Source organism: Limulus polyphemus, unplaced genomic scaffold (assembly GCF_000517525.1).
Source record: "Limulus polyphemus unplaced genomic scaffold, Limulus_polyphemus-2.1.2 Scaffold474, whole genome shotgun sequence".
Taxonomy (NCBI): Eukaryota; Metazoa; Arthropoda; class Merostomata; order Xiphosura; family Limulidae; genus Limulus; species Limulus polyphemus.
In genome coordinates, this window is record NW_013666084.1 from 408,819 (window position 1) to 434,283 (window position 25,465).

The following is a 25,465-nucleotide window of genomic DNA, read 5'->3' on the forward strand; positions in this document are numbered from 1 at the left end:
TTTACTAGATATAGGGTAGTCTGGTATATAAAAGAGGGTGACAATGTGACGGGAGAATAAGGTAATGTGTGTGTGTGAAGATAGTGAGCAATTGATATAGCGTTTGTTTTAGCGCGATTGCTGAAAATAAGTGTATCGTAAAGTTGTATTCGGAAAGAATAAACCAGTTTTATTAAGTAAAGAACTTGTGTCGCTAAAGTTTCGTCAGAACGAAGTTACGGAAAATTAATTAACAAACGAAGACATAACAATATATATATATAAGTATGAATTGAGAGATGTATATTAAAAAGAGATGAATAGGCACAGCAGTTATTATTAATCAAGGCTACTTCACTGAACTACATGATAAAGAAAATATAGATATTATAACATTCACACAACTTTTATTTTCAATGACCAACTCAGTTATTTCAATAATCACTGGAATATATTCACTTCAAGGCTTATTTCCTTTTCTCGATTTTAAATATAATCATACTGCATCTGCTTCCCAAAATAGAACCACATACTGCCTACTGTACAGACAGTTCCAAATTGTTCCTTCAGGCTTAGATTTACTTATTTGATGGCTGATATTCATATTTTCTTTTTGCTTTCATCAATGTATCAAAGACAGTTTACTGTTTTTGTCAGGTTTTGTATGTATGGCTGGGCAGGATTCTTTACAGTAGGTGTCCATGACTTGTTGGCAATAAATTTTGACAATAAACAAACAGCACACAGTCCACTGGATTGAAATGATATATTAAAACAAGTCAAATGTATATACAAATCATCTTTTTCCATCACAGAGGCTGGTTCAATTACTTCAGAACACAGTTGACAAGATGAATTATTCTCCTCTGCTCTGTTGTTACAATATCATGGGTGATAATTTATATTACACTGTTGTTTACCTCAGTTGCATCCAGAACTGTAAATAATTGTCATCAAAAGTCCACACAGGTTTGTTTGATTACTTTAGAACACAATTGACAAGAAAATTTATTATTCTCAATTGCTTTGTTGCAATACAATCTGTGATTATGGTACTGTAAATAAAAAAGTGCCACTATATGCTCTTTATGACTAAACTCACAAACACACAATCTAGCTCTAGCTATCTATCTAACTAACTGTCTATTTTGTCTTTCTTGAACTACATTTTATACACATATTTATAAATTGATAGAGGGTTAGAATATTCTACAAATTATGTAATAATGCGATGCAATAATACTCAATTGAAACAACAAGAAAAAAATTAAAAGTTTCTAATAACATGACATAATAATACAAGTGCTGATTCACAACAATTAAACTATGTGACTTATAATTTGTACACTGTTGCATAAGCAAACCTGTGATAAACTATCACTTCTAAATATAACTAAATTTAACTCTTGTGCTATATTTAAACAGACACAGTCGTGTATATCTAACAATAAGTCCCTCTTTGAGAAAAATATTTACAATATTTTTTTATACTATATACAAAGACTGTTTTCAGTTCATGCACAAAGTCTACTCATACAGTTTGCACTGACATTTGCAGTCCCCTTTGAGTTCTTCAATGTGAAACCGATAGTTCTGGAGGTGCAATGCCCACCTCATAATCCTTGCACTGTAAATTTTGCACCTCTGGATGTATGCAAGTGGCTGATGATCTGTCTGGATGATGAACTTCTTCCCATAGAGTTAGTTCTTGAAATTCTGGATGGTAAATAAGATGGCCAGACACTCTCATTCAATGTAGTTCTTATTATTTTTGAACAGTCCATCTTCATGCTCTTACAGAAGTATTGCTCCAATTCCAATGTCTGATGCATCGGACTGAATGATGAACGGTTTGTTGAAGTCTGGCATTCTAAGGATTGGCAAACTTCTTAACATGTTATTCAACTTCTGTAATGCTATCTGCTGTGGTTGTTCCCACTTCACATTGTTTTGGGTTGGCCTTTCTTGATCAGGTCCGTCAGTGGTAAAATTACTTCAGTGCAATTTGGGATAAACTTCCTGTAGTAGCTTCTCCTATTCTATAGCTATCTGTTGGTCACCCACCTTGTGTCCAACAAAGTCCAGCACAGAATAACCAATGTAGCACTTAGATGGTCTTATGGACAGACCTGCTAACCTCACAAGTCTAAACAGCTCTCTCTAAGTTTCTTCAGGTGGTCTTTCCTTCTGGCTGTGTGAGTCAGAATGTTGTCCACATAATGCTCAATATTGATGGTTTTATACAACATCTTCCTCATCATGTAGTTAAATGTTGTTGCTGAATTTACAAATCCCAAAAAAGCATCCTCTTGAACTGGTAGCATCCATCTGGTGTCACACTGGCTACCTTCTCTTTAGTCTCTGTTTCCATCAGGATCTGTCAATAACCTTTACTGAGGTCAATCTTGGAAAAGAACTTGATCTCGTCTAGTTTCTCCATGATAGCCTCTGCATTGCCCATTTGTTTGGAGTTAAACTTTGTCACAGGGTTCACCTTCCAGAAATCTATGCAGAAGTGGTGTGAGCCATTCCTCTTCTTCACAATTACTACCAATGAATAGTAAGCTCTTTCTTCTGCTAGCCAGTCAGTTCTTCACTGACATTGATGTTTTTGCACGTCTCATCTCCATCCAGTGGTCTTAGGTCTAATAGATCATCATCTTCTATGACAAAATTGCTGCCTTCAGATTGTGCATCTATGACAACAATACCTGCAATGTCCATCTGTGCCTCAGTAGCTGCACCTGTCAGGTCTTCTTCCCTCTCAAAGTACCTCTTCAACAGATTGGCATTGTAGATCTTGGTCTTCCCATCTACTTTCATCTTAGAGTCCATTCTGTTTATAACTTTCTGCACTTCAAAAGGTCCCTTCTACTGTAGGGTGAATTTCTTGTTGTCTGTGGGTAGCAGAACCAAGACCTTCTGTCTGACCTTGAAATGTTGATCCTTGCCTTCTTGTCACAGAAGTGCTTCTGACTGCCTTGAGCAAGTTGACAGGTCTCCTCCAGTAGGCTTCTGAGGTTCTAACATGTACTGGTACGTGTTCCTCACTTCTGACTCTTCTTCTTATGTCCAAAGTTCTTTCCATATCAGCATCAAACCTCATACTCTTCTGCTGTACAGTACCTTGAAGGGTGAAAGTCCTGTAGTTACTTGTGGAAATTCTTGGTAAGCAGATAATACTGCCTGCAGGTACCTGTCCCAGTCACATGGTCTCCCCTGGCACATCTTCTTCAGCATGCTCTTTAAGACTCCATTGACTCTCTCACAAAGTCCATTACATCTGGGGTTGTATGGTGTGGTAAAGAGCTTCCTATTGCTGATGAGTCTGCATGCCTCTTACATCAGTTCTCAAGTAAACTGGAAAAGCCTACTCTGCAGAACACTTTCAGGAGGGTTTCTACTACCCACTCCATCTCTATCTTTGGCAGTTCTATGGCATCTGGCTAAAGTGTTCCATAGTCTACTACTGCCAGCAATTAGTGGTTGCCATTGTTGGGTGCAGGTGTTGGTGGTTCAATCAAGTCCACAGCTACTCTGCTGAATGGCTCTTCTATGAGAGGCATCTCACCCAGTGGCACCATGGCTACCTTCTCTAGGTATTGTCCTTCAGCAGGTGTCATATGACTTGCAGAACTTGGTCACATCCCTGATGACCTCCAGCCAATTGAAGTTACTGGAGATTCTGTCTGCTGTCTTCTTTGCTCCCAGGTGTCCTCCCACAATCGACTCATAAGCCAACTTCATCACTTGAGTCTGGTATTCTGTTGGTAATATGATCTGTTTAACTTTCCCAGTATAACAGCCTTGATAGACCCAGGACAGCACTCCCTTCATCTCCTCTATTCTGTAATTACCTTTCCCCTTGGTCTTCTTGAGAACTTTTTACCAGGCATTGTCCCAATGTTTCTGCAGTAAAGGGTCTTTCTTCTGTGCTTCCTTCAGTTCCTGTATACCTGCATTCTGGATGTCACCTTTCAAGACTTGCAGGGGCTTGATGCCTTGCTTGCTCATCCTCTCTTGAGTTCTTGTGGTAGCTGCAGACTCCTTGGTGTAATTTCTGTGTGGTTTCATCAAACTTCTACTGCCTGGTATATTGCCAGTTACCAAGTAATAGATGAGTGCCTTCATACACAATGCCTCAAGGTCTTCCACAAAGTATGGAGTGTCCATGTTTATTCTTGCTATGGGAATCTTTCTCACTGCCCCTATTTTCGCACACACAGATGTACCTTGCCTGTCATCAGATCATCATATACTAGACTGGTTCTCACTGCTGCACCCAGTGTCTTGTAGGACTTTCACTGTCTTGTCTTTAACATAGCCTTCACCTAGTGACCAGTTTGGTGGTTTGTTGGCACTGTTGAACTGTTTGCTAACTTGAGCTGACCATCAATAATGCACTGTTTAACACTAAGTTCACTCCTTCAAACATAGCAGTGTTAACTTTATCATTAGAGTTTTGAATAGAAACAAGTTCATTAAAAAAAGTTTCCCAAATTTTTACTTTTTTCTGATTTAGATTTGGAACATGAAGTCCATTACTGACTTTCAGAAAACATGATAATAGTCATACCAACTCTCTAATTTTTTGACAGTTTGTGCTGTGTCCTCCACATGTATCGAAACCCGATTTTTAGCATTATAAGCCCACAGTACCCAAGTAGTGTTTCTCATAACCAACAAAACAACACGAATATAAAGAAATAGGTTTCAAATTTCATTTGGATAACCCTTAGAACCTCCAAAGTAAATATAAAATGTTCTTTTTAATTTCAGTTAAATATTTATATATTTTTTTCACTCTTTCTATGATATTACTAACTGTAGATATTATCATCAACTTATACTATATAGTCTAGTACATTTCAATGAAATGTTTAAAATTAATACATAGGAAAATGTACATACCTTTTAATATTTGATGAAATAATCTGAAAACATCTTTTTTTTTGCATGTCTTTACATTTTCTTCTGCATGTATAACTTATTTTAATAATTTGTTATCCTTTCCTGTCCTTTAGCACTGTTATTTATCACAATACATGTCAATGGACATTTCTAGTGAATATCTCCATATAGTTGGCAGAGAAACTTCAGTTCTTGGTAGAATGTGGTGGCATTCACGTATTACACTATCTCTTGTGAACTGAGCAGGCATTGACTTATATATAGAAAAATTATTAAATCTCTCAAATTTGCATCTTAAAACATAAATAACACATAATCAAGTAAAATATAAAACTAAAACCTAAATACGATACAACTGTTTGTCTAACTACCATATTTCTAGGTGAGAAAACTTTAAAGTGGTGGGGACAAAGCAGTAGAAATGCTAAGAGCAGTTTGACTAGTTCTCGATATAATTTTTCATGCCAATTTTACAATAACAGTTAATAAGCAGCTGCTTGTTGGTGACAGACTTGCACTCACTCGCAATGTGCCCCATTTGATAACAAGCATAGTATCTCTTCATCCATTTGTCTGTTGACTTCTTGTCACCTTTGGTGGCATCCTGCTTCTGTTCTGCCATCCCTGGTTTTGACTTTAAATGGTTATTCTAGGACCTGACAGTTATACTCCCTCCATGGATTTCCATATAATCCTCCACATCTTTCATGCTCTCTCTTTTAGGTCAGTGGAGCATGTGATTATAAACTGTTCATATATTAGTAGATCTGCCACTGCTTCAAAGCTATTTTCACATTTGGCCATGTTGATCCACCTTGTAAAGTATCACTCTAGTTTTAATTCTCTGAACTTCTGGAAAAAATATTCCTCAAGTAAGTTCATGGCATTTCAGCAAGGCCACTTGTAACTTGTCATAGTCCATAGCATCTTCTGACGTCATGCCTGCATACACTTGTAGGCCTTTTCCTGTGAGAAGGGGGCTGAGACAGACTGCCCAGTTACCTTTGTCCCAGTTCTGACTGTGGGAAAATCTTTTATACCTCTCCAGGAAATCGTCCGTGTCATCTTTCTGTTCAGGAACTTTGTGCAGCTTGGGTTGGCTGGCAACCCCATTGTCATTCTTGGGTTCCTCATCTTTCTGTTAAGTGAGCTTGGCAATCTCAGTTTTTGCTCATATTCTCTCTCTATTTCCAGTCTCTACTCTCTCTCTCTCCTTTTCTTCTTTCTCATTTTATATTCTTTCTGTTGATACTCTTCTCTCTCTCTCTATCTAGGTATTGTTGTTGTTTAACAAACTCGCATAGATTGCTATCTTTGAGCCCAAGTCACTCGCCTCTCTCTATCCACTTATCAAAATCAATCGACATGGTTATATAGCCTGTTTGTGATCTCTACAATATTTTTGCCACTACTATATATGTGCCTATTTCTCTACTGTTTACATCTATTTCTTCCACCATTTACCTCTGTAGTATCTTTGCTGGCTCGCCAGTGTCGGGTTTTTATATGTATTGATGGGCAGGATTCCTTACAGTAGGTGTTCGTGACTTGTTGGCAATAGATTTCAACAAATTCAAATGTATATACAAATGTTCATTACACAGTTAATCATCACAGTTGTATCCAGAGCTTTAAATAATCATCTCGTTTTGTTTGTAAGTCCACACAGGCTGGTTCAGTTACTTTAGAAAAGAATTGAGAAAATAAATTATTATTCTCTACTCTGTTTTTACAATACAATCAGTGATAATTTCACTTAAAAAAAGTGCAACTATACGCTCTTTATGGCTAAACACACAATCTAGCTCTAGCTATCTATCTATCTGTCTTTGTTTTACTTGAACTACATTTTGTACAACATATCCTTTTCTTTAGTTTTATATATTTTTATCTTTAGAATATCTTAAAATAACTTTAATTAATGTGCACTCAGGATTCAGTGTATTACTATGACTCAGGTTGAAGATTGTGATGGCACCAAGCACATCTTGATCAAAACTATTTGTTAACTTCTGGTAATTTACATGATTTATAGTCAGATGTAGTTATTTTATTCATTCACATAATAAAATATGTAGAGTCAGAATGAATTAAATATACCTTTCAGTTTTGTAGAAATTAGACTTGGGAAGTTTGTAAACCAATTAATAAAAATATTTGGCCTAAGATGTTTCTGTAAACTAAATGAGAATAAAATAATGTTAGTGGTTAGACAAATTTATTCCTTAGTTTGTCATAAGTTTTTGATTATTAGTTAGTTAGATCCTGTCAATCCTGTAGTTCTTGGTTGACTCTTTCTTCATTTTTTTACCAGTAGGTCAGTGAATTTAGGCTATTACTATCAGCAAGCCCATCTCTTGTGTGCTTATGTTACAGGAAGCACAGAAAATTAAACCAGTTTTCAGAAGATAACATTAGCTAGTAACTCTACCAAATGTTAATGTGATTTTTTCTCCTATGTTAAACAGATGCAATTTTGCATAACATTTTGTTGTTAGTTATATTCACAAGATCGAATATGTGACAATTTAAATGGTATGTCCACAAATAGAGCAAATAGGTATAATTTGAAGGAGAACATTAGTTCCAGAATCATACTACATCTCTTACCCAAAGCTATCTTGATCCTGTTTTTCCCTCTAAACATTGATAAAAAAATTTTTACTAACAGTGCACAAGTCTTTTATACCCCTTCATTTTTGCACCATTTCAGAACATGCATCATGTGACTACTCTCTACCAGTCATACTATGCCATCTATACTAGTGCAGCTAGCTCATATACTATCCTAACACAATCCTAACTTTCTGGATTGGCATTCTTGTATATAGATATATGTTTTAACTTATTCTCCATGTGAATAAAAATTTTTGATTGTGCTTGATCGCAAGTTTACATCACTTTAATTTTAAGTTTCAGTATCCTGTGTTTGATTTCTGTTGTTTCTATTCAGTTAGTGAGTTTATGTGTGCTTGTGTGGATGGATCTAATTTCCACATTCAATAATTTAGGTCTTTCATGTCTTTTCTACTCAGTATTTGGTAAGTTGAATTTTTATAATTATTTTATTATTTAAGTTACTTTTGTTTAAATTTGCATTTAGAGTTTGATTATTACTTTGTTTTTGTTTAATTTTCAGTATATATACTGGCTTTGCACGATCATTACTGGTTGGGTAATTGTACCTTCGGCTATTTTGTAGGTGTGTTGGTTCTATATTTTTACTTCTTTTCACTATTTATGTTCTTTCAAAACATACATACCTCTGCTAATACTTACAGCTATTACTTGACTGCCAGAGTTTCTTCCTTTGCCCATCTAACCATAGATCTGATTTTTTTCTTGCTTGCTCTAGTCTTTTATACCCCACCTAATTGCCCTTAGTGATATTTGTCTCGTGACATTTTCCACCTACATCACTGCTCCCTCTATTCTGGTACTGTACATAAGCACCTCATTCAGATATTATCACTTTTTCTCGACAAAGCGTCACTAACAGGTTTCCCTGTGCTACAATCATTCGGAGATACATTGAACGTTCTCCATGTTACCTAGTGGATTTAGTTGATTTTTGTAAAAAAATAAAAATTCCAATTGTCAAGCTGATTTATGGTATGAATTCCTAGATTATTATTTTTGGCACAAAGGCATATCTGGTCTCTCCTATCCCACCTCTGATATCTATCATCGCACAACAATTGAGGAGGGGGAGAGTCACTTTTTTCTTCCACATTCCTTAGTTCTGCCAGATTGGGATCTCAATATTGTCTGTCATGTCCTGTTCGGTTCTCCCTTTGAACCCATTGCAATGTGTTCCTTGTACCGTCTTTCCCTTTAGACCTATTTCCTTCCTCTTCTGGCAATGCAGTCATTGTAAATCCAATATTTATGCAATAAATGTTTCTCGCATCCTTCACCATTCCTCATATATTATCCTCTATCCAGATCAGGCCTTCCTTCCCAAGGCATCAGCTGCTCGGGAAGGTTGTTTAGCCTTTTCTCCTATTTCCTTACCTTCCTTTTCATGTATACTCCCATTCAGATTGGGATTGACTACTTTGTCCAGTTCATTCCTTGCTGTGTTATATGGCTCATACTGCCACATTTTGTGGTTTTTGTTCCTTTTTAGTTGTTCCATAGAATTCCTCTATTTCCTGTGATCTATCACCTATTGCACTCACTCATTGGGCTTGTCAACTCATACTACTAGTTTATTCTGATCTTTTCATGGAAGGTCGCTGTCTACATAATATTTCTTCACAACAGTTTCATCCTCTAACTGTGTCATTAGCCATTCGAAAACCACTGTCCTTTGAGGGAAATCGTTCAGGCTGGTATGTGGACAACTCCCAACACATTTGTTGCACATTACCTAGCTGTGTCTTTCTCAGGCAGGTATCTTCTTCATCCTGCAATGTTTCTACATACACCTGTTCACCTTTGACTGGAGTAAGTCAACATGTTTCAGTATCCCACCTTTTGGCGGGTGTTGCCTGATCAGTTTTGTTATTATTGTATTAGCACTAAATCTGTATACTTCCATAATGCTCACTGTTGAGACAGGGTGTTTTTGTAAGACCACTGGCTGATTATCTGGTGGGGTGTATATATCTTTATATTTTTTATCACTGTTTCATATATAAACGACCATCACTCGAAGACTTCATGATTAAATTAGATGTGAATTTTTGCTCATCCCTACTGACTCCTCAATATGTATCCCCCCTACTAATTCTGGTTTCCAGTAGCTGGAGTCGTAGAGCATGGAGGTTTCCGCCTGAGTGGAGTTTGTACAACAAACTAAGTCAAACTACATAGCTCCTATGTACCCACTCAGTGAGAGGAGGGAAAAAGGCTGTCGTTAGACTTATTGATTATGTAATAACATAACTAAGGCGATTCCTCCCAGATGTTTTTTGCCTGGGCTGACCGCACTTGTTGATCACAACATAAATTTCTTATGCAAGGTGCTTTCACTGGATGTTTTCTGGTTGGGTGGATAGCACTTGACATATTCAGTAGTATCCTTAGGCATTTCCCCTGTATGTTTTTGCCCTGGCAGACTGTACTTGGCTTAATCTTATGTATCCAAGGTGCTTCCTCCTGGGTTTTGCCTGGGTGGACCACACTTTTGATCTCTGTATCTTATGCAAGATGCTTCCATTGGATGTTTTCTGCCCAGATGGACTGCACCTAGCATAATCCGACTTATCCTAAGGTGCTTCCCCTCTATGTTTTTGCCTGGGTGGACCACACTTGGCCATAATATTATATATCCTAGGCAATTCCCTTGGATTTCTGCCTGGGCAGACCGTACTTGTTGATCTGACAAACTTATATAAAGTGCTTCCACTGGATGTTTTTCCCCGGGTGGACCATACTTGGCCTATTCATATACAATTTACGGTCCTTTAGCCCTAACCATGTATACTTATATCACATTATCAGGCACCTTACTATGAATAATTATCACTATGTCCCATGCTAACGCTTGCTCCATATGTGGGCGAATTATGCACTATGTGTTGACAATGGGCTGATTCTGATTTATCTGTCAATTTTTCATCAAACTACATATTGGTGCTTCCTCTTGATGTTTTTTTTGACAGATAGGATCACTCTTGTGGCTCACAATATCCTAGAGACAAGGCATTTTCACTGGATGTTTTGCCCTGTTGATATGCTCTGGTGTACCCCAAGACATATTTATTTAGGCCCATTGTTGATTACACGCTAAACATTTCATTTTACTACACACTGTGCTGTTTCACAATATAGTTATACAGCACGTATCCACAGAATGGTGCTGTACATCTCTTTCTTGAGGATATGGTACCTACCCATTACATTCTGCCCTATCTGAATTACTGTGTTCTTTACTGAACGAAGAGCATACCTGTTCCATAAATAGTGTTATACCCCATATATTCTTATTATGGCACACCTGTTCTTTCAAGGTGGTTGCTCTCTGCTTGATTGAATACTGTCACACCTTCACTGGCCCCTCCACCTTTGCAATGTGGGATTCTAGCTTTGGTTGAGAGGATGTAGTACCATTTTGGAAGTTAACATTTTTTTACACTGAAAATGTATTTCTGATAGGTACTTACCTCTTCCCATCCTTCTTTCTCACTAATATGCTGGTGTTTCTAGTTTGTACCTGCCATTTCTCAAAAATGAGAATTGTGCTAGAATAGTAGAGTGAGCTAGCTGCATTAGTATAGATGGTGCAGTATAATTGGTGGAAGGTAGTCACATGATCAGCACATGTTCTGAAATGGCACAAAAATGAAGGGGTATAAAAGACTGGTGCTATTAGCAAAAACTTTTTAAGCAATGCTTAGAGGGCAAATCAGGATCAAGATAGCTTTGGGTGAGTGGTGTTAAGCACCTATCAGAAATACATTTTCAGTGTAAGTAAATGTTAACTTAAACGGAACTACCAGTTGATAAAATATGTGACAGTTTAAATGGTATGTTCATAAATAGAGCAAGTAGGTGTCATTTGAAGGAGAACATTCATGAGTTAGTTAAAAGGAATTACCAAACCATCTATATCAAATATATATACAAAAAGGTGTTTTTTGCAAATTTTATACCTGATTTCTATTCTCAGGCATTTTATCACTCTTTATTCTATAATAAAGCCTGAGAAGTAGCACTGTGCAGTTCTTCAACATACAATAAGATTTTCTGATCATGTCAGGACACTTATTCATAATTATAAAATCAAGAAGGAAGACCAACACAGTTCCTTCTGACACAGGAAAATAGGGCTGGTTAATGGAACATAATTTAGCAGGCAACAGAAGATTGTTGAAGGAAGAACTTGGAAATGATAATGATAGTCCAAAATGCATTTATGGAATGTAATCTATATGATAGGACTAACCAAACAGTTTACCTGTTGAGAGAATACTTGCTTTTTTAGGTAGGAATCTTGGCAGTGTTTCAGATATGTTCTTGTTTTCCTAGAAATTCTCTACAGACATCTAGAATTGTCTGACAAATAAATAAATATTCTGAATTTCTTCAAGTGTTCAGAGGTTGTTGAATAACCTCAGTGAATTAGTTTTTTATAACATCATCTTGTGCAGTTAGAAGAAAGCCATTCAAAATCTACTTCATGTTTGGCTAGTTATAGTGAGAATTGGTTATGTGTACTGTATTGAAACAAAGGAAATTATTCATGCTGATAAAGCATCAGTGGTACTTGCTACTAGAATGTGTTATCTACCCAAGTTTTAAAGAGAACAAAATATAAGTTGTATGATGTGAGGAAATGTTTATGATTCAAGTTAATAACAGATGCTATAAAGGTAAATTTAACTGTTTGAAAACTAGTGGCAGTAAATTAACATTACAAACCAAGTGCTTATAGATATACAGACTATTCTTTACTAAAGGAATAAACAAATCATATAAAAAAAAAGACAGATGTATGATAATTGACAAAACTAAATTGACATTATATTCTAGGAACTGGTTCATAAACAAAGTCAATTCCTTGCTGAAATAAAAAAAACAACAGATCCAAACAAAAGAACTGGCTGAAGTGTCTTTCAAACTAAAACTAAGAATAGTAGTTAGGCAGGTGTGTAGTAATGAGTCACACTAAATAATTCAATTTTATTTGTTGATACAAACTAATCTTTAGAGTGAATATGTTATAATTTCTTGGTCAGTTGTAAAAATTCTTATAGGTTACAGGCTATAGAACAAAAACTGTGGTCAGCAATTTGTACTTGTTAAACAATGCTGTTAGTTCTTAAGGAAATTTTGATATAACCATGAATATGACTTTCAAATAGTAAAGCTAGTAAACGTGTGTGTCATTAAGTAGACCAAAACCTCATTTTAAGCTCTACTGTAACCTTGGACATCCATACTGATTGTGAATATTTCTACTCATTCTGAAAAAAAAGAAAGAGAGTTGCAGACAAAATTTTTAAACCAAATAAAAGACTGCTATCTGAGCCAACATTTATTTGATAACCCTTAGAACAAAGTACAACAAGAATTGCTTTTTTGTTTGTTTTTTGTAGCTGAATGCACATCTGAGACAAACTTTATGACCTCAGAACCTCAACATTTTACCAATGTAAAGATGTTTGATTTTTGAAAAATCAGAATAGAGAAACTTTAGAATTAGGAAATTTGGTTTTGTTGCTAAAGTCATGATTAAATAATCTTGCTTTTCAATCAGTATTGACCCATTTTTTAACAAATGGTAAGAGCATTCAGAAACCAATCAGTAGAAAAACTTCAGAACTAGAGATGTTAATACAAGTATTCCAGCTAATAGTAAGCTTACGACTAAAATTATTAAATTTCTAGATCGGATCACACTGAAACAGTTTTAGTTCAGTATTTAACATATCTTGTAATGGTAGAGGGATTAGAACAAATTCCAGGTTGTAAAATTTATCAGTATTTTCTCTGTAATGCTGTTAACTCCTTAGAGAATAAAATATAATGCTAAGCTTAATATAAAAATTACTTAAAATATCATGTTACGCTTACAACAGTGTGTATAACAAATCTAAGTGGCATCCCTATTAAGATTTGGTGAATAATTCAAGTTTACTTTCACTATTTTTTATAACTTATGTGAATGACCTGACATGTTTTGTTAATAGTGTTAACATGCTGTTTTGAAAGAACAAATTCTGCATGAAGGAAATACAGAAAAGAATCAATCTGTTATTGTTTTAGAAATTATAAGTATTGCCTGAATCATGCTATATGCAGATATTTATATTAAAAATATTCTTTGCCAATGTCTTTAAATGTGATATCTTTTATTGTTATGTATCATTGGTGCTATCCAGGAAATTGTATCGTCCTTCAGGCAGCATCTAGAAGAAAGTAAAACAGTAACACCTGACCTAAGTGCTCTATTAACAAAACAAGTTGCTCAAAATGAAAGAGAGAGACTTGAGATCATTTATCAACAGCAGTTCAGAAGTCCAGAAAACATATGGCAAAATAAAATGGATGAAGAGTGCCAAAATATCAGCAAAGAATTTATGCAGAAAATGAAGGAACTGGAATTTGACCTCAAACAAAAGTTTGAGAAAGAAAAAAGTGATATAGAACAGAATTATAAGATTGAAATTTCTGAAATTGAAAAAGATTTGAAACACCAATTTGAAACAGAAAAAGATAAAGATAGAAAAAAAATAGAAAATACATATCAGCACCAAATTGAAATACTGCGACAGTCACATGCTGATGAGAAACAGGCTTTAAAAATATTACATTATGATGAACTTCAGGCTTCACAAAAACAACAAATTACAGATCTAGAAAGTCTGAGGAAGCATTTAAATGACTACCACCAGGAAAATATTTCTTCTTTAACAAAAACTTTAGAAACTAACTTTCATTATGAAAAAGATATTTTACAAAAGAATCATGAAGAAAATATCAGGGGTGTGCAGGAAGACTTTGAAAAGAAGCTCAGGTTTGAGTGTCATATAATGAATATTAGTCATCAAGATGAATTAAATCAGTTAAAGGAAAGCTTAACCAGTAAGTTCCAGAATGATGTGTCTGATTTACAGAAGGCTCATCATGAACAGTTCCAGAGATTGACAGAAGGTATGAGGAAACACTGGGAAGCAGAAAAATATGACCTTCAGAAACTTCATGCTGAAGAAATTGAAGCAATCAAAGAAAATCTCAATAGGCAGTTTGAACACGAGAAGCAAATAATGAAAAAAGTACATATTGAAGAAACAAGTAAACTGAAAAAGAACAATGAAAAAACTTTTGAAAACATAATAAATATTCTAAAGTTCTGTGAAGAAAAGTCAGAACATGCTGCTTCAGAATCTGTTGAATATGAAAAGCAGTCATTGAATGATATACATAATTTTGAATTATTAAAGTTTCAAGAAGAATGTAAAAGCATCATAAGTGACAAAAAGCAAAAGCTCAAACAAAACTGTGATGAGCAGTTGAAACAAGAAAGAGAAAAGCTTCATGATCAATTTTTAGAAGAGCATAAGAGTTTGGAGGAATCATTCAAAGCCAAAAGTAAAGAAATAGAAGATACAGTAAATTTTGAAGTGAAATCAGTTAGAGAACAATTAAGTATAAAACACCAAAATAGTCTTCATAATTTGGAAGAACACTTGAAGACTAAATGGTGTGTAGAAAAATCCAGATTAGAAAAAATGCATCAGGATGAAATTAACCATCTTGAGAAATGTTTTCAGCAGCAGGTAGAAAAAATTCAGCATACCATGCAGGAAAATCACCAAGAGGAGTTGGAAAATTTAGAAAAGATATACAAGCAAGAAGTGGACAGTTTGCAAGAGCTTCTTAGAAGTAAGTTAATCATCATGAACAGCAGTAAGTCATTCATATGTACATTATAGTTAAACAGCATTTGTATAACAGAAGTTTTGTTGAAAACACAAACCTGTCTTTAGAAAGCTAGTTTTACTCTTGTTATGTATACATGATGATGGTTAAACAATTCCCTTAAATGTTTATTTTCTGCAAATTTTAATGTTTCCAAGCTATCCATAATCCAGAGAAAATGTTCTTATTGGCAACTGTATCATTTGTACAGCTGTGTCCCCCCTGTGTTTTAAAATATAGAATGTTCAGCTGCTTTATCTTGTACTTTTAAACATGCATATGTGTACATTGAAGAGTGAGTTACAGTACTTAACTTGCAATATTTTAAAATAGGTGAAAATACCTGTAGATTTAAAAACCTGATATTTGCATTTATTTGAAGCAGTTGTAATTAGAAAGGAGCATACAGCAGATTGAATCTAATCAAAACCACCTCAGGTGTGAAAAAAAGGTGGGCCAAAACAGGATTAAACATGCAACTTAAAGGAATGAAATAAAAAATAGCAGCCAAACTGATGAGAATTTTACAGTAAATATTCATTCATTAGTTAGCCAGGCCACATTTTTTGTTCAACTTGGGGCATGGTGGTGGGTAAAACAAAATATATGGCCTAGCTAACTAATGAATGAATATTTGCTGTAAAATCCTTATCAATGCTATAAATGTGGCTATCAGTTTGGCTGCCAGTTTTGATCTCATTGCTTTAAGTTGCTTGCTCAATTCTTTTTTGGCTGTACCTTTTTTTCACACCTAAGGTGTTTTTAATTAGATATCATGACATTTTTGTCAATACATACCAACAAACCATAGCAAGTAAGAATGTGACACTCGATAGTAACTAATATTGGACTTAGGATTGCAAACGAATTATTTGGAACAGACCTATACATTACAGAACCAACCAGATCCCTTAAAATATATGGTGGTAGATTTTCCTCTCTAAAACAGTATTAATAACTTCATTTATAGTAACGCTATGGAAACTAGATTAACAGTATCTTGTCATCACCCACATGCACTCGGTACAGACATATTAAGCATCATTACTTATGCCAATTGCTTAAGCTAATATCACATAACACTAAATGCTCTTTAATAATTAGGAGAATATCGTAAAATTTAGCAAATTTGTGCTTAAAAGTTGGCAATGAATAATAACTATCCACCCATATGATTCTTTAAAAAACTTAAGCTAGAAATTGCTAATCTAGCTTGCTTGGCCTAACCAACACTTATGTATCTGCACATGCTTTCACTGTATAGTTTTGCTGCTTTAAATCAGCCATCTTTGATCCAAAGGAGAAAAACTAAAAATAGTCCAGCTTTACCTTTTGACCAATAGCTCATGAAACTTTTTGCTTAAGCATGTGCATAAATTTTGGCCAAAATCTATTGGTTGTAGACACCTAATTGAAGGTTGTAAAGATCTATCAGTATACCAAATTTGAGAAAAATCCATGATTTTTTGTGCTTTCAGTGTGAAGAAGAAAATATAAAGGAAGAAATTTAATCAAAATTGGAGATTTTATATTCCTTGAATTGCCATTAAATTTGGTATGTGAACTAAGTGTCCTGTAGAGCACATCTACTGAAAATATGTGATAGTTTGGACTACCACAGTCTGAGCTACAGAAAGTGGAAACTTGCTATTCTATCACTTCTGGCCTGCAGGCTCTTTTGGCCACGTGACACACTACCATGAGTCTTGATGTATAAGAAACTTTAGTTTGTTGGGTTTATTTACACAGATTTAAGATCCTAATTGATATATACGTATGTTGTATATTCAGGTAAAACTGAGTTATCCTGAGTTATTGGAGCATTGGAATAGGTCAGCTTACTAATGGGAGGTTTGACAGAATATTTATGATGAAGTAGTAGAGAATCTCTAAGTAACTGAGTTCATGAAAGAAAGAGACTGGGCACAGTTTTAACAATGAGTAAATGATCTATATTAATTCACTAGCACAAACACAGTGTATGTATTTGCTGTATGGGAAAAAAAGGACAGTCACTGGATTAAAACCTTCAATTGAAAAGATTAAAATCATGTACAGACTATCTGAACTCAATGTTCCTTACTTTGCAGGTAATGCCAAATTAACTCAGAGTGACTGATCATTTTCATTTAAGCATAAGAAAAGCTGTAATCTCAAGATATCACTTGCACTTCCATTAAAGGACACTGCTATCAATGTTTTTGCACAACATGCAAAATAACAGCAAAACCTTCAATGGGTAGGGCAGGTTTTATCTCCAGAGAATAAAAAAAGGGGAAAAAAAGGCAACTAGAAAGAAATGAACTGAACAACATTCTTGACTACATTTTATGTGAAACCTGCATGTATACAGAATAGATTATACATTCAGAATAATTCAGTATCAAAATAGGAAGGCTGGAATGTATGATATATTTATGTACCACACTTTTTTCTCTCCAGTACTTCAGGTTTGTCCTCAAGCCAACAATTAATTTTAACTTTAAGTTCAAAAGTTAATTTCATGCTGTGGTCAAGGAGTGCATTAACTTTCTTTTGCCTTTGTAAACACTTACAAGCAATACAGATGTCATAATCCTCTAACAAAGAAAATCAGTACATTCATGAAAAATAAACTCTTTAATGTAGAAAACATGATAAGAAATTAAAAAAACAGAACATTGATAAAACACTTTACAATACCCGTCAACAGGGAAATAGCCAAGTCTGAATATTCTTTAAAATTGTATATCTTTGACAAAAATATAGACATGAGTCAAGTATACTATACAAGATTAAAAGACCATTATATTGAAATCATAGTACGCATTACATAAAAAATAGCCCTTCAACATCAAAAATATAATACATAAATTAAAAACCTTTAACATATGTTTATCAAAAACCATATAAAATCAAAATATATGGCAAACACTGATGTTTCACCATTGAGATGTTACATACCATCTCATATTTATTGCAATACTGACAGCCTGTATTTTCATGTCTTATACTTCACCTTATACTGAAAGATTATTAAGAAAATGTTTAGCAAACTGTGTGCTGTACTAAATATTTAAGTCTGTATTATTGAAAATATTCTATCACAACCAAATAAAACACGAGGTACACTAAGTTTATATTTGTTATGATATCTAAGCTACTGTCTGTAAAGTATATGTTTCCAAAACATTACACACTTCTCTGTAACACAAAGGGCTATTACCTTTTGCACACTGCCTTTTAAATTCCTGAGTATGACACAAACCTAGAACAAAGCTCCCACCCCTACACACGTCATCATGTTTTGTGCTAACATATGATTTAATCATCATTAGACTAAAGCCCTTCACCAATAGGAGAGTGACACATTCTCCATGTGCTGTTAATACCTATAAGTACTAGCACATGAACACAGGCTTATTCTTTCCTCATACATGTTTTTTCATAAACTTTACTGGAATTTTTTGCACTTATTGTCTTAACTTTTTGTTACTCTTTGTCTTCTAATCTTTCCATCATTTTCTTGGTTATAAGCAAAAGACAATGCTATACTTTAAACTTATAAGTTAGAACTTTAATTTTGAATTATCTTCAATTTGATTTTCTTTTAATCAACTTTATACTTTTGAGGGCACATGTTCCATTGTTTAATCCACCATACAGGTTTTCTCCAGTACTGTTTAAGTTTGTCATTAGGCCTATGAACCATTATAGTACAATCATTATATCAAAATAACCACACTAAAATTGCCACAGAAAATATTTCAACTATTTTACACTCAACAATATGTCTTTTATTAGGTATAAAAGTCTCAAGGATTCCAACTGGGAGTAAGTGGTGAATAATTGTCTTTTTTGACCCCACCATTGCATCATTCTTTCACAATATTTTACATTATTTGAGCATATTCTGTTGGAAAATTATTTAATAAGAAACGTCTGGTTTGCTTGGAAGTATTTGCAAGAGATGTTCATTTTCATGATCAACCCACAGCAAATAGCTGAGGCACTTAAGCAGAAAAAGCAACAGGAACATGGAGCTGATACTGGAATTGTCAGACGTGCTTCATTCAGCTAACAAAGAGTTCCACTTCAATACCAACTCTCTATTTCTGTAAAAGTAAATTTAAGAAGCAAGAGAAATAGTTCTAATGAGCTTGCAGTGTTCAGAGTAAAGACAAATGGAATTTAAGGGCACAGTTTTGGTTTCTTGTCAACAAATAGATGATACTTGGGCAGCTACAGTACAAGCTCATGTCTTACAAGTGCATGATCTGCATGCTGCAAATGCAGTATACCGTTAGGTATACAGCATTAATGTCCACACTATGAAGCTTATGCCTAACATTCATCAGAGCAACAAAATTGGACCCAAAAGACCAAAAGTTGATGAGCCTCAAGAAGAGAAAAGATATAATCTAAATGGATCTTAATGTCTTGTTAGATTTCCACTGGATGTCTATGTTGAATTTCTTGGTGGAAATCTTACAAGACACTAAAATCCATTTTAGTGAAAAACAAACAGAAACCTACCAAGGAGAAACACAAAAATGTCATTTATGAAATTCTGTGTTTCTGCAACTGTCATGGATTTACTATTATATATTAATTTTAATATTGACGTTTGTTTAAATTATTTTATATTTAAAAATGTACATAAATTGTACTGATAAATATGTATTGCGAAACTCTCACGTATTCTCTAAAGTTTTAGAAGATTCTCGAGTGTAAGAATAAACAATATATATGTGTATGTAAACATTAGTGTAGCTTTGTATTGTTACATAATCTGAATTTTCAAGAAACTCTCCACACTTCTATATATATAACCAACACGACACGCCTAAAATCGGTATCTGTTATTGAGTTGCTGTAATTGGTGTGCTATAAACCTTGGAAGCTATATCTGTGATTGTTATAATGCTTTAATTGGGAAACTTAAGATATTTGACCAGGAACATTTATAAATTTTGAATATTACAAATCATTCAACTTAGTGGATTCATGTCGGACATTAGTAATTTTATGAAGATATTATATAAATTCAGCAGAAAAAGAAACTTGGCCTGTAATCAGCATGTGATCAGCGAGAACTACAGAGCTAGCTAGCTCCCTATTAAGTGAATTGTACCTATATCAACTCGCTCATCGTAAACCCTCGATAAGACATCAAGGAAGTTCCAGAGTAGAAAGAAGACTTTGTACTTGTAAGTTTGTGGAACTTTTGTCCATAAATCATTGTTTGTAGTAGCTGTTTGTAATAACTGTTATTGTAAATTGTATTATTGTTTATATATTAAAACATATTTGCATAAAAAGAGGAAAACTGTATGTATCAATCTTGTTGGCAAATATCATAGATTGGATACATATCGGCATTTATTTAACTACTAAGTCTAAATTACAATTTAACTCAGTTTTAGGCTATTAGAAATTGTAATACATAACACAACAAAACATACATTAGTGAAATGGGAAGAAGATTCACAACAATAATAAAAGAACATAAAGACAGTACAAGACTTATGAAAACACAAAATTCAGCCATTGCAGAACACACCATGTTAACTGGACACAAAATAAACTTGGAAAAAACTAGAATCATTGACACAGACAAATTTTGGAAGACAAGAAAAATTTAAGAATCATTTTACATTAACACAATAAAACCTTCACTAAACAGAGATTCCAAATTATAGGTGAGTAGCATGTGGCTATCATTGGTTGAATCTACAGGGAATCTCTACACCAATCAGAAATGTGGATAAACTAACCAATCATAACATGCTCACCACAATCTGCCAGAATACTATAAAAACAGACAACACACTGACCTGAAGATGAAACGTCATCCTCTAAACTTGTGTTTCAACAACAGGCAATTGCCTTCCATTCAACTTAGTTTCATCATGAATACTCTGCCTAAACAATCTATGAAAGAAAAATAGTACACAGGGTTGACACAATGCTATCCTCTCTCATGGTACAGACATATCTAGCTTCACTGCTGAATTTGTACAGAATGTTGCAGATAATATGACTCACAGCATCCAAACCCTCAATGGCAACAATACTTTTCATGGCATAGGAATAATACGTGCCATTACCCCAGCAACCAAGACAAACAACATTATCTGCAGAGTTCAAGTAACACTAAAAGATATAGCCATGGTGGGATGAGTTCCAATCTGGTACCACAGAGAAGAAAGTAGTGGGATGACAGCAGGAATGTACCAGAAACTTATCACCATGAAGGCATTGGACCCAACAGAAGACCTTGACCTTCTTTGGAAGACTCCATCATGTTTTCCATTCCAGTGCCAGCATGGTCAGGAATGATACAGTTTGTACATCATGGCAACCACCCAGGGAAGTCATCCATCATATTTCTCCCACTACTTGATATGAATCCAAGTGATAACACCTGTATCTATTCAATGCTAATGTTTGTCTGTGAGCATGCTCGTTTGCTATGGTATGATACCTATTATCACCTTTGATCAACCACTCTGGTAGAAGGCTCTCATGATCATTATGAGTGACCCTGTGGGAAGTGACTTGAGCAAAATAGTGCTTCATCTTGGGGGTTTTCACACAGAGTTGAGTGTTCTTGGATGTATTGGACATCTCATGTCCAGATCTGTGCTTCAAGAAGTGCTGGAGTTGATATACATGCCCAACTCAGTTGTATACATTATGTCTGGAACAGCCATTGCAAGAGCTGTGTAAGCTTATTTTCTAGTTGATGCAGCAATCAGTGCCAAAATATGTAGAATCAGAGGAGAAAAAAGAAGTGATACCTTCAGAATAAGAAATGAGTGTAACAGCTGGAACTGATAATCCTGATCTGAATGAAGTTCATGTCCTTTATGGAAGACTAATGGAGGGTTCTGTTTCTCCAGATGAGGTGTGTCATGTTGACGTACTAGCTAGAATCAAAGACCTCATGAAAAGCAAAACCCAATTCTTCAAATTGTTTAGGACTGTTGCACTCTGGGTTCAGTACATGAATATAGTGGATATCCTTCACAAATTTATCATAGCAGAACATACTGGAAATTGAACATTGCATCTTGAAGCGATCTCAGAAATGCTCCCATACTTGGCTGCATCATGATATAATCTCTACACTGAATCAGCGTGGGGGTATGTGCTATGGATGTTGAAACTTCAGTTTGAGCACCCAGATGTTTACCAACAATTTTAAGCAATTGCTTTTGAGCTGGTCTATTCTCAGATCTGGTTTTTGAGCAGGTATTGATGAGAAGTATGAAGACCAGTGGTGGACTAATGAAAGGACAAGGAATAACAAAACAACAATGTCTCATGTGGCTGCTTTTGATGACAACTTATGCTGAAGTCATCAATGCTATGTAGCAGCTAACAGATGTGAACTAAAACACTGGAGAATGGAATAAGGACATAACACAGGCTAGATAGGCACGAGAAGAAAGAGGATCAAGCCATTACATTAGACACAAGATCTTCAGTGAAGATTGATTATGAAAGAATTCACATAGATCCTCAGTTCTTTTTCAACAACTAATGATTGTTACAAATTCACCAAATGACCTGAAATAGTTTTCAAGTTTGAATTTTGCAGTCATCAACCAGCTCTCTTTGAATCCTCACTGCTGCTTCAAGAATCACAAAAGTCAGGGCTTGTGAATGCAATCTGGGCCCTCTTGATATTCCAGGTATTACAGGTGAAGTTCAGTATGTGTTGGACAGTGAAGCACTAGTTCATTGCATCCCATGACTGTGTGGTTCTACATACAGATAAATATGCATTATGTACACTGAGTATATAACCAGAAAGAGTGGCAGAGCAGTTGTAGTGTTTGATGGCTATGATGCACTATCCACAAAGGACGTGATACACCAGAGATGAGGAAAATGGTGTGTTTGAACAACCATAACATTCCCTGAGGAAACAAAAGTTACAATGAAGAAGGACCAGTTCCTGGCAAACAAGACAAACAAGCAGTGATTTATCATTATGCTTAGCGATCACCTGCAGAAGGTAAACTGGAACTGCAAAACACACCATGCTTCAGGTGATGCTGATTTCTTCATTGTGCAGAAAGCATTGGAGTTAGCAATGGTAACCAACACTGTGTTCATTGGTGATGACACTGATCTATTAATTCTTCTCATCTATCACACCAACATGCATTCTGATGATCTGTATTTCTGACCCAAGCCTAAGAAGAACAAAAAGGAGGCCTGTGTATGGAATATGAAGTTTGTCAGGCAACAACTAGGCCCTGAGGTGTGCACCAACATCCTCTTTCTTCATGCTCTTCTCAGATGTGACACTACCTCCCATCTATATGGTATTGGGAAGGGAGCTTCACTCAAGAAATTAAACCAGCAACAACTTCTGTGAACAGTGCAAGGTTTTTGACACACAGCTTCCACTGAAGATGTTGTTACTGCAGGAGAGAATGCTTTAATATGTCTCTATGATGGAAAGCCTGGAGAAGACCTCATTTCACTGCAATATAAATGTTTTTGTGAGAATGTTGCTCTCTTCTTATGTGTAACCACAGAGTCAGCCACCTACATCAGCAGCAACAAAATACCACAGTCTTCATGTCTACTACTACTAGATCCAGCAGTGGATGGGAACTGGTAATCAAGACTTTTTTCAGTTCACCGACTTGGCACCAGCTCCCAATGAACTCTTTTGACTGATCAGATGCAACTGCCAAACTGATTGTAGCATTCTGAGGTGTACATGCAAGAAGCACAACCTAGAGTGTTCCACTGCATGTGTAAAGTACAGAAGATCTGGATGTACAAATTCAACTCAGCCTGCATACTATGAAGATGAAGATGCAAATTAACATCCTGACTAATTGTGACATTAAATATATATTGTCAATTATGATCTTGTATTATGTGTAACCAAGAGTGAAGTTTTAATAGGATGTTATTTATTTACATTTTATAACTCATGCTAGTTTACTGAGTGTGTGTAATGCTAAAAGAGACTATGGAGAAATGTATATGTATTTGAGTTTGTTATGAGTCAAAAGCTTGTTTGTTTGTTTGTTTGTTATGGAAATTGAACTTGCTTTTCTATATTACTGCCTAATTGTGACTTCAAATATATATTGTAAATTATGATGATGCCAGTATTATGTGTAGCCTCCAAGAGTGAAATTTTTGTTTATTTACACTTTGTAATTCATGCTAGTCTACTGAGATGATGGGGCATTATATATGTATTTGAGTTTGCTATGAATCCAATGTTTCTTTGTTTATTATTAAAATTAAAGTTGTTTCCCTATATTACAGTGTAGTGTTGTAGCTAAAAAGATTATTGTAAACTTGATCATAATGCTGAACATTTCTTTGAGTAGTTCCAAGCAAAGTAAATATTTGCTCTCATGAAACTTGCCCAAACAATGAGTAAAATGTAGTTCAAAAGTTATGTGATGGTGAGGTAAGAAAAGACAATTTTTTAATATAGTAATACTCTATTTAGAACTCGGCAAGGATTCCTGAGAACAAAACTCTAAACAGGGTTGTTTTAACATTACATATATGTAAGAGCTATTACTGAAGGCATTGTTTCCTACCTGTGTATAATGTATAAATGCTTTATTTAGGTACTGGTAAATTTAACGTAAATTACTCACTATAACATAGACATCGCTGGAAAAAAGCAGATTTTTATTAGTTTTCAGTCTTGTTTCGTTACAGAGCCATCAAATAGAAAATCAGACCCCCTCCTGCCATGCCCACCTGTCACATCCTCTCTTATAGGATTTGTCAATACATATAGTTCTCTCTAATATACGACTATTTTAGTACAAAGGTTGTAATTAGAAGACATAATTGTTTGCTTTACTTCTTTAGTTACTGTTCTATATTTTAAGAAAAATAAGCTTAAGAACTTATTTCAAAATACCGATACTCTGTATACATATTTAATGTATAATAATTGAAATGTGACTGTATTTTACAAAATACTAGTCTACTAAAATACAACCAAGACTAGTTACTTTGTACAGACAAAAGGTCAGTTTTATGTTATTTTATATGGTAACATGAGGGCACGTGAGCCACATTATTGTAACTTCTTTATTGTTAGCCAGGCATGGATGAAATTTCAATATAATAAAAATAATAAATGTTATGAGATTTAAGCTATTTAGTCTAAACATTTATGTTTTTGTGTTATAATTTGTGTTCATTCTAGAACGAAAGAGGC

General features: G+C 34.8%; 1 protein-coding gene across 2 annotated transcripts in view; it reads left to right on the forward strand.

The window, feature by feature from the left end:
• LOC106458493 (pericentrin-like) overlaps positions 1–25,465 on the forward strand; it is a 153,406-nt gene that overhangs the window by 24,068 nt on the left and 103,873 nt on the right. For both annotated transcript variants that reach the window (XM_022384726.1, XM_022384727.1), the window contains one exon: positions 13,722–15,225. In XM_022384726.1, coding sequence (XP_022240434.1) covers positions 13,722–15,225 — 1,504 coding nt within the window. The remainder of the gene's footprint in view (positions 1–13,721; positions 15,226–25,465) is intronic.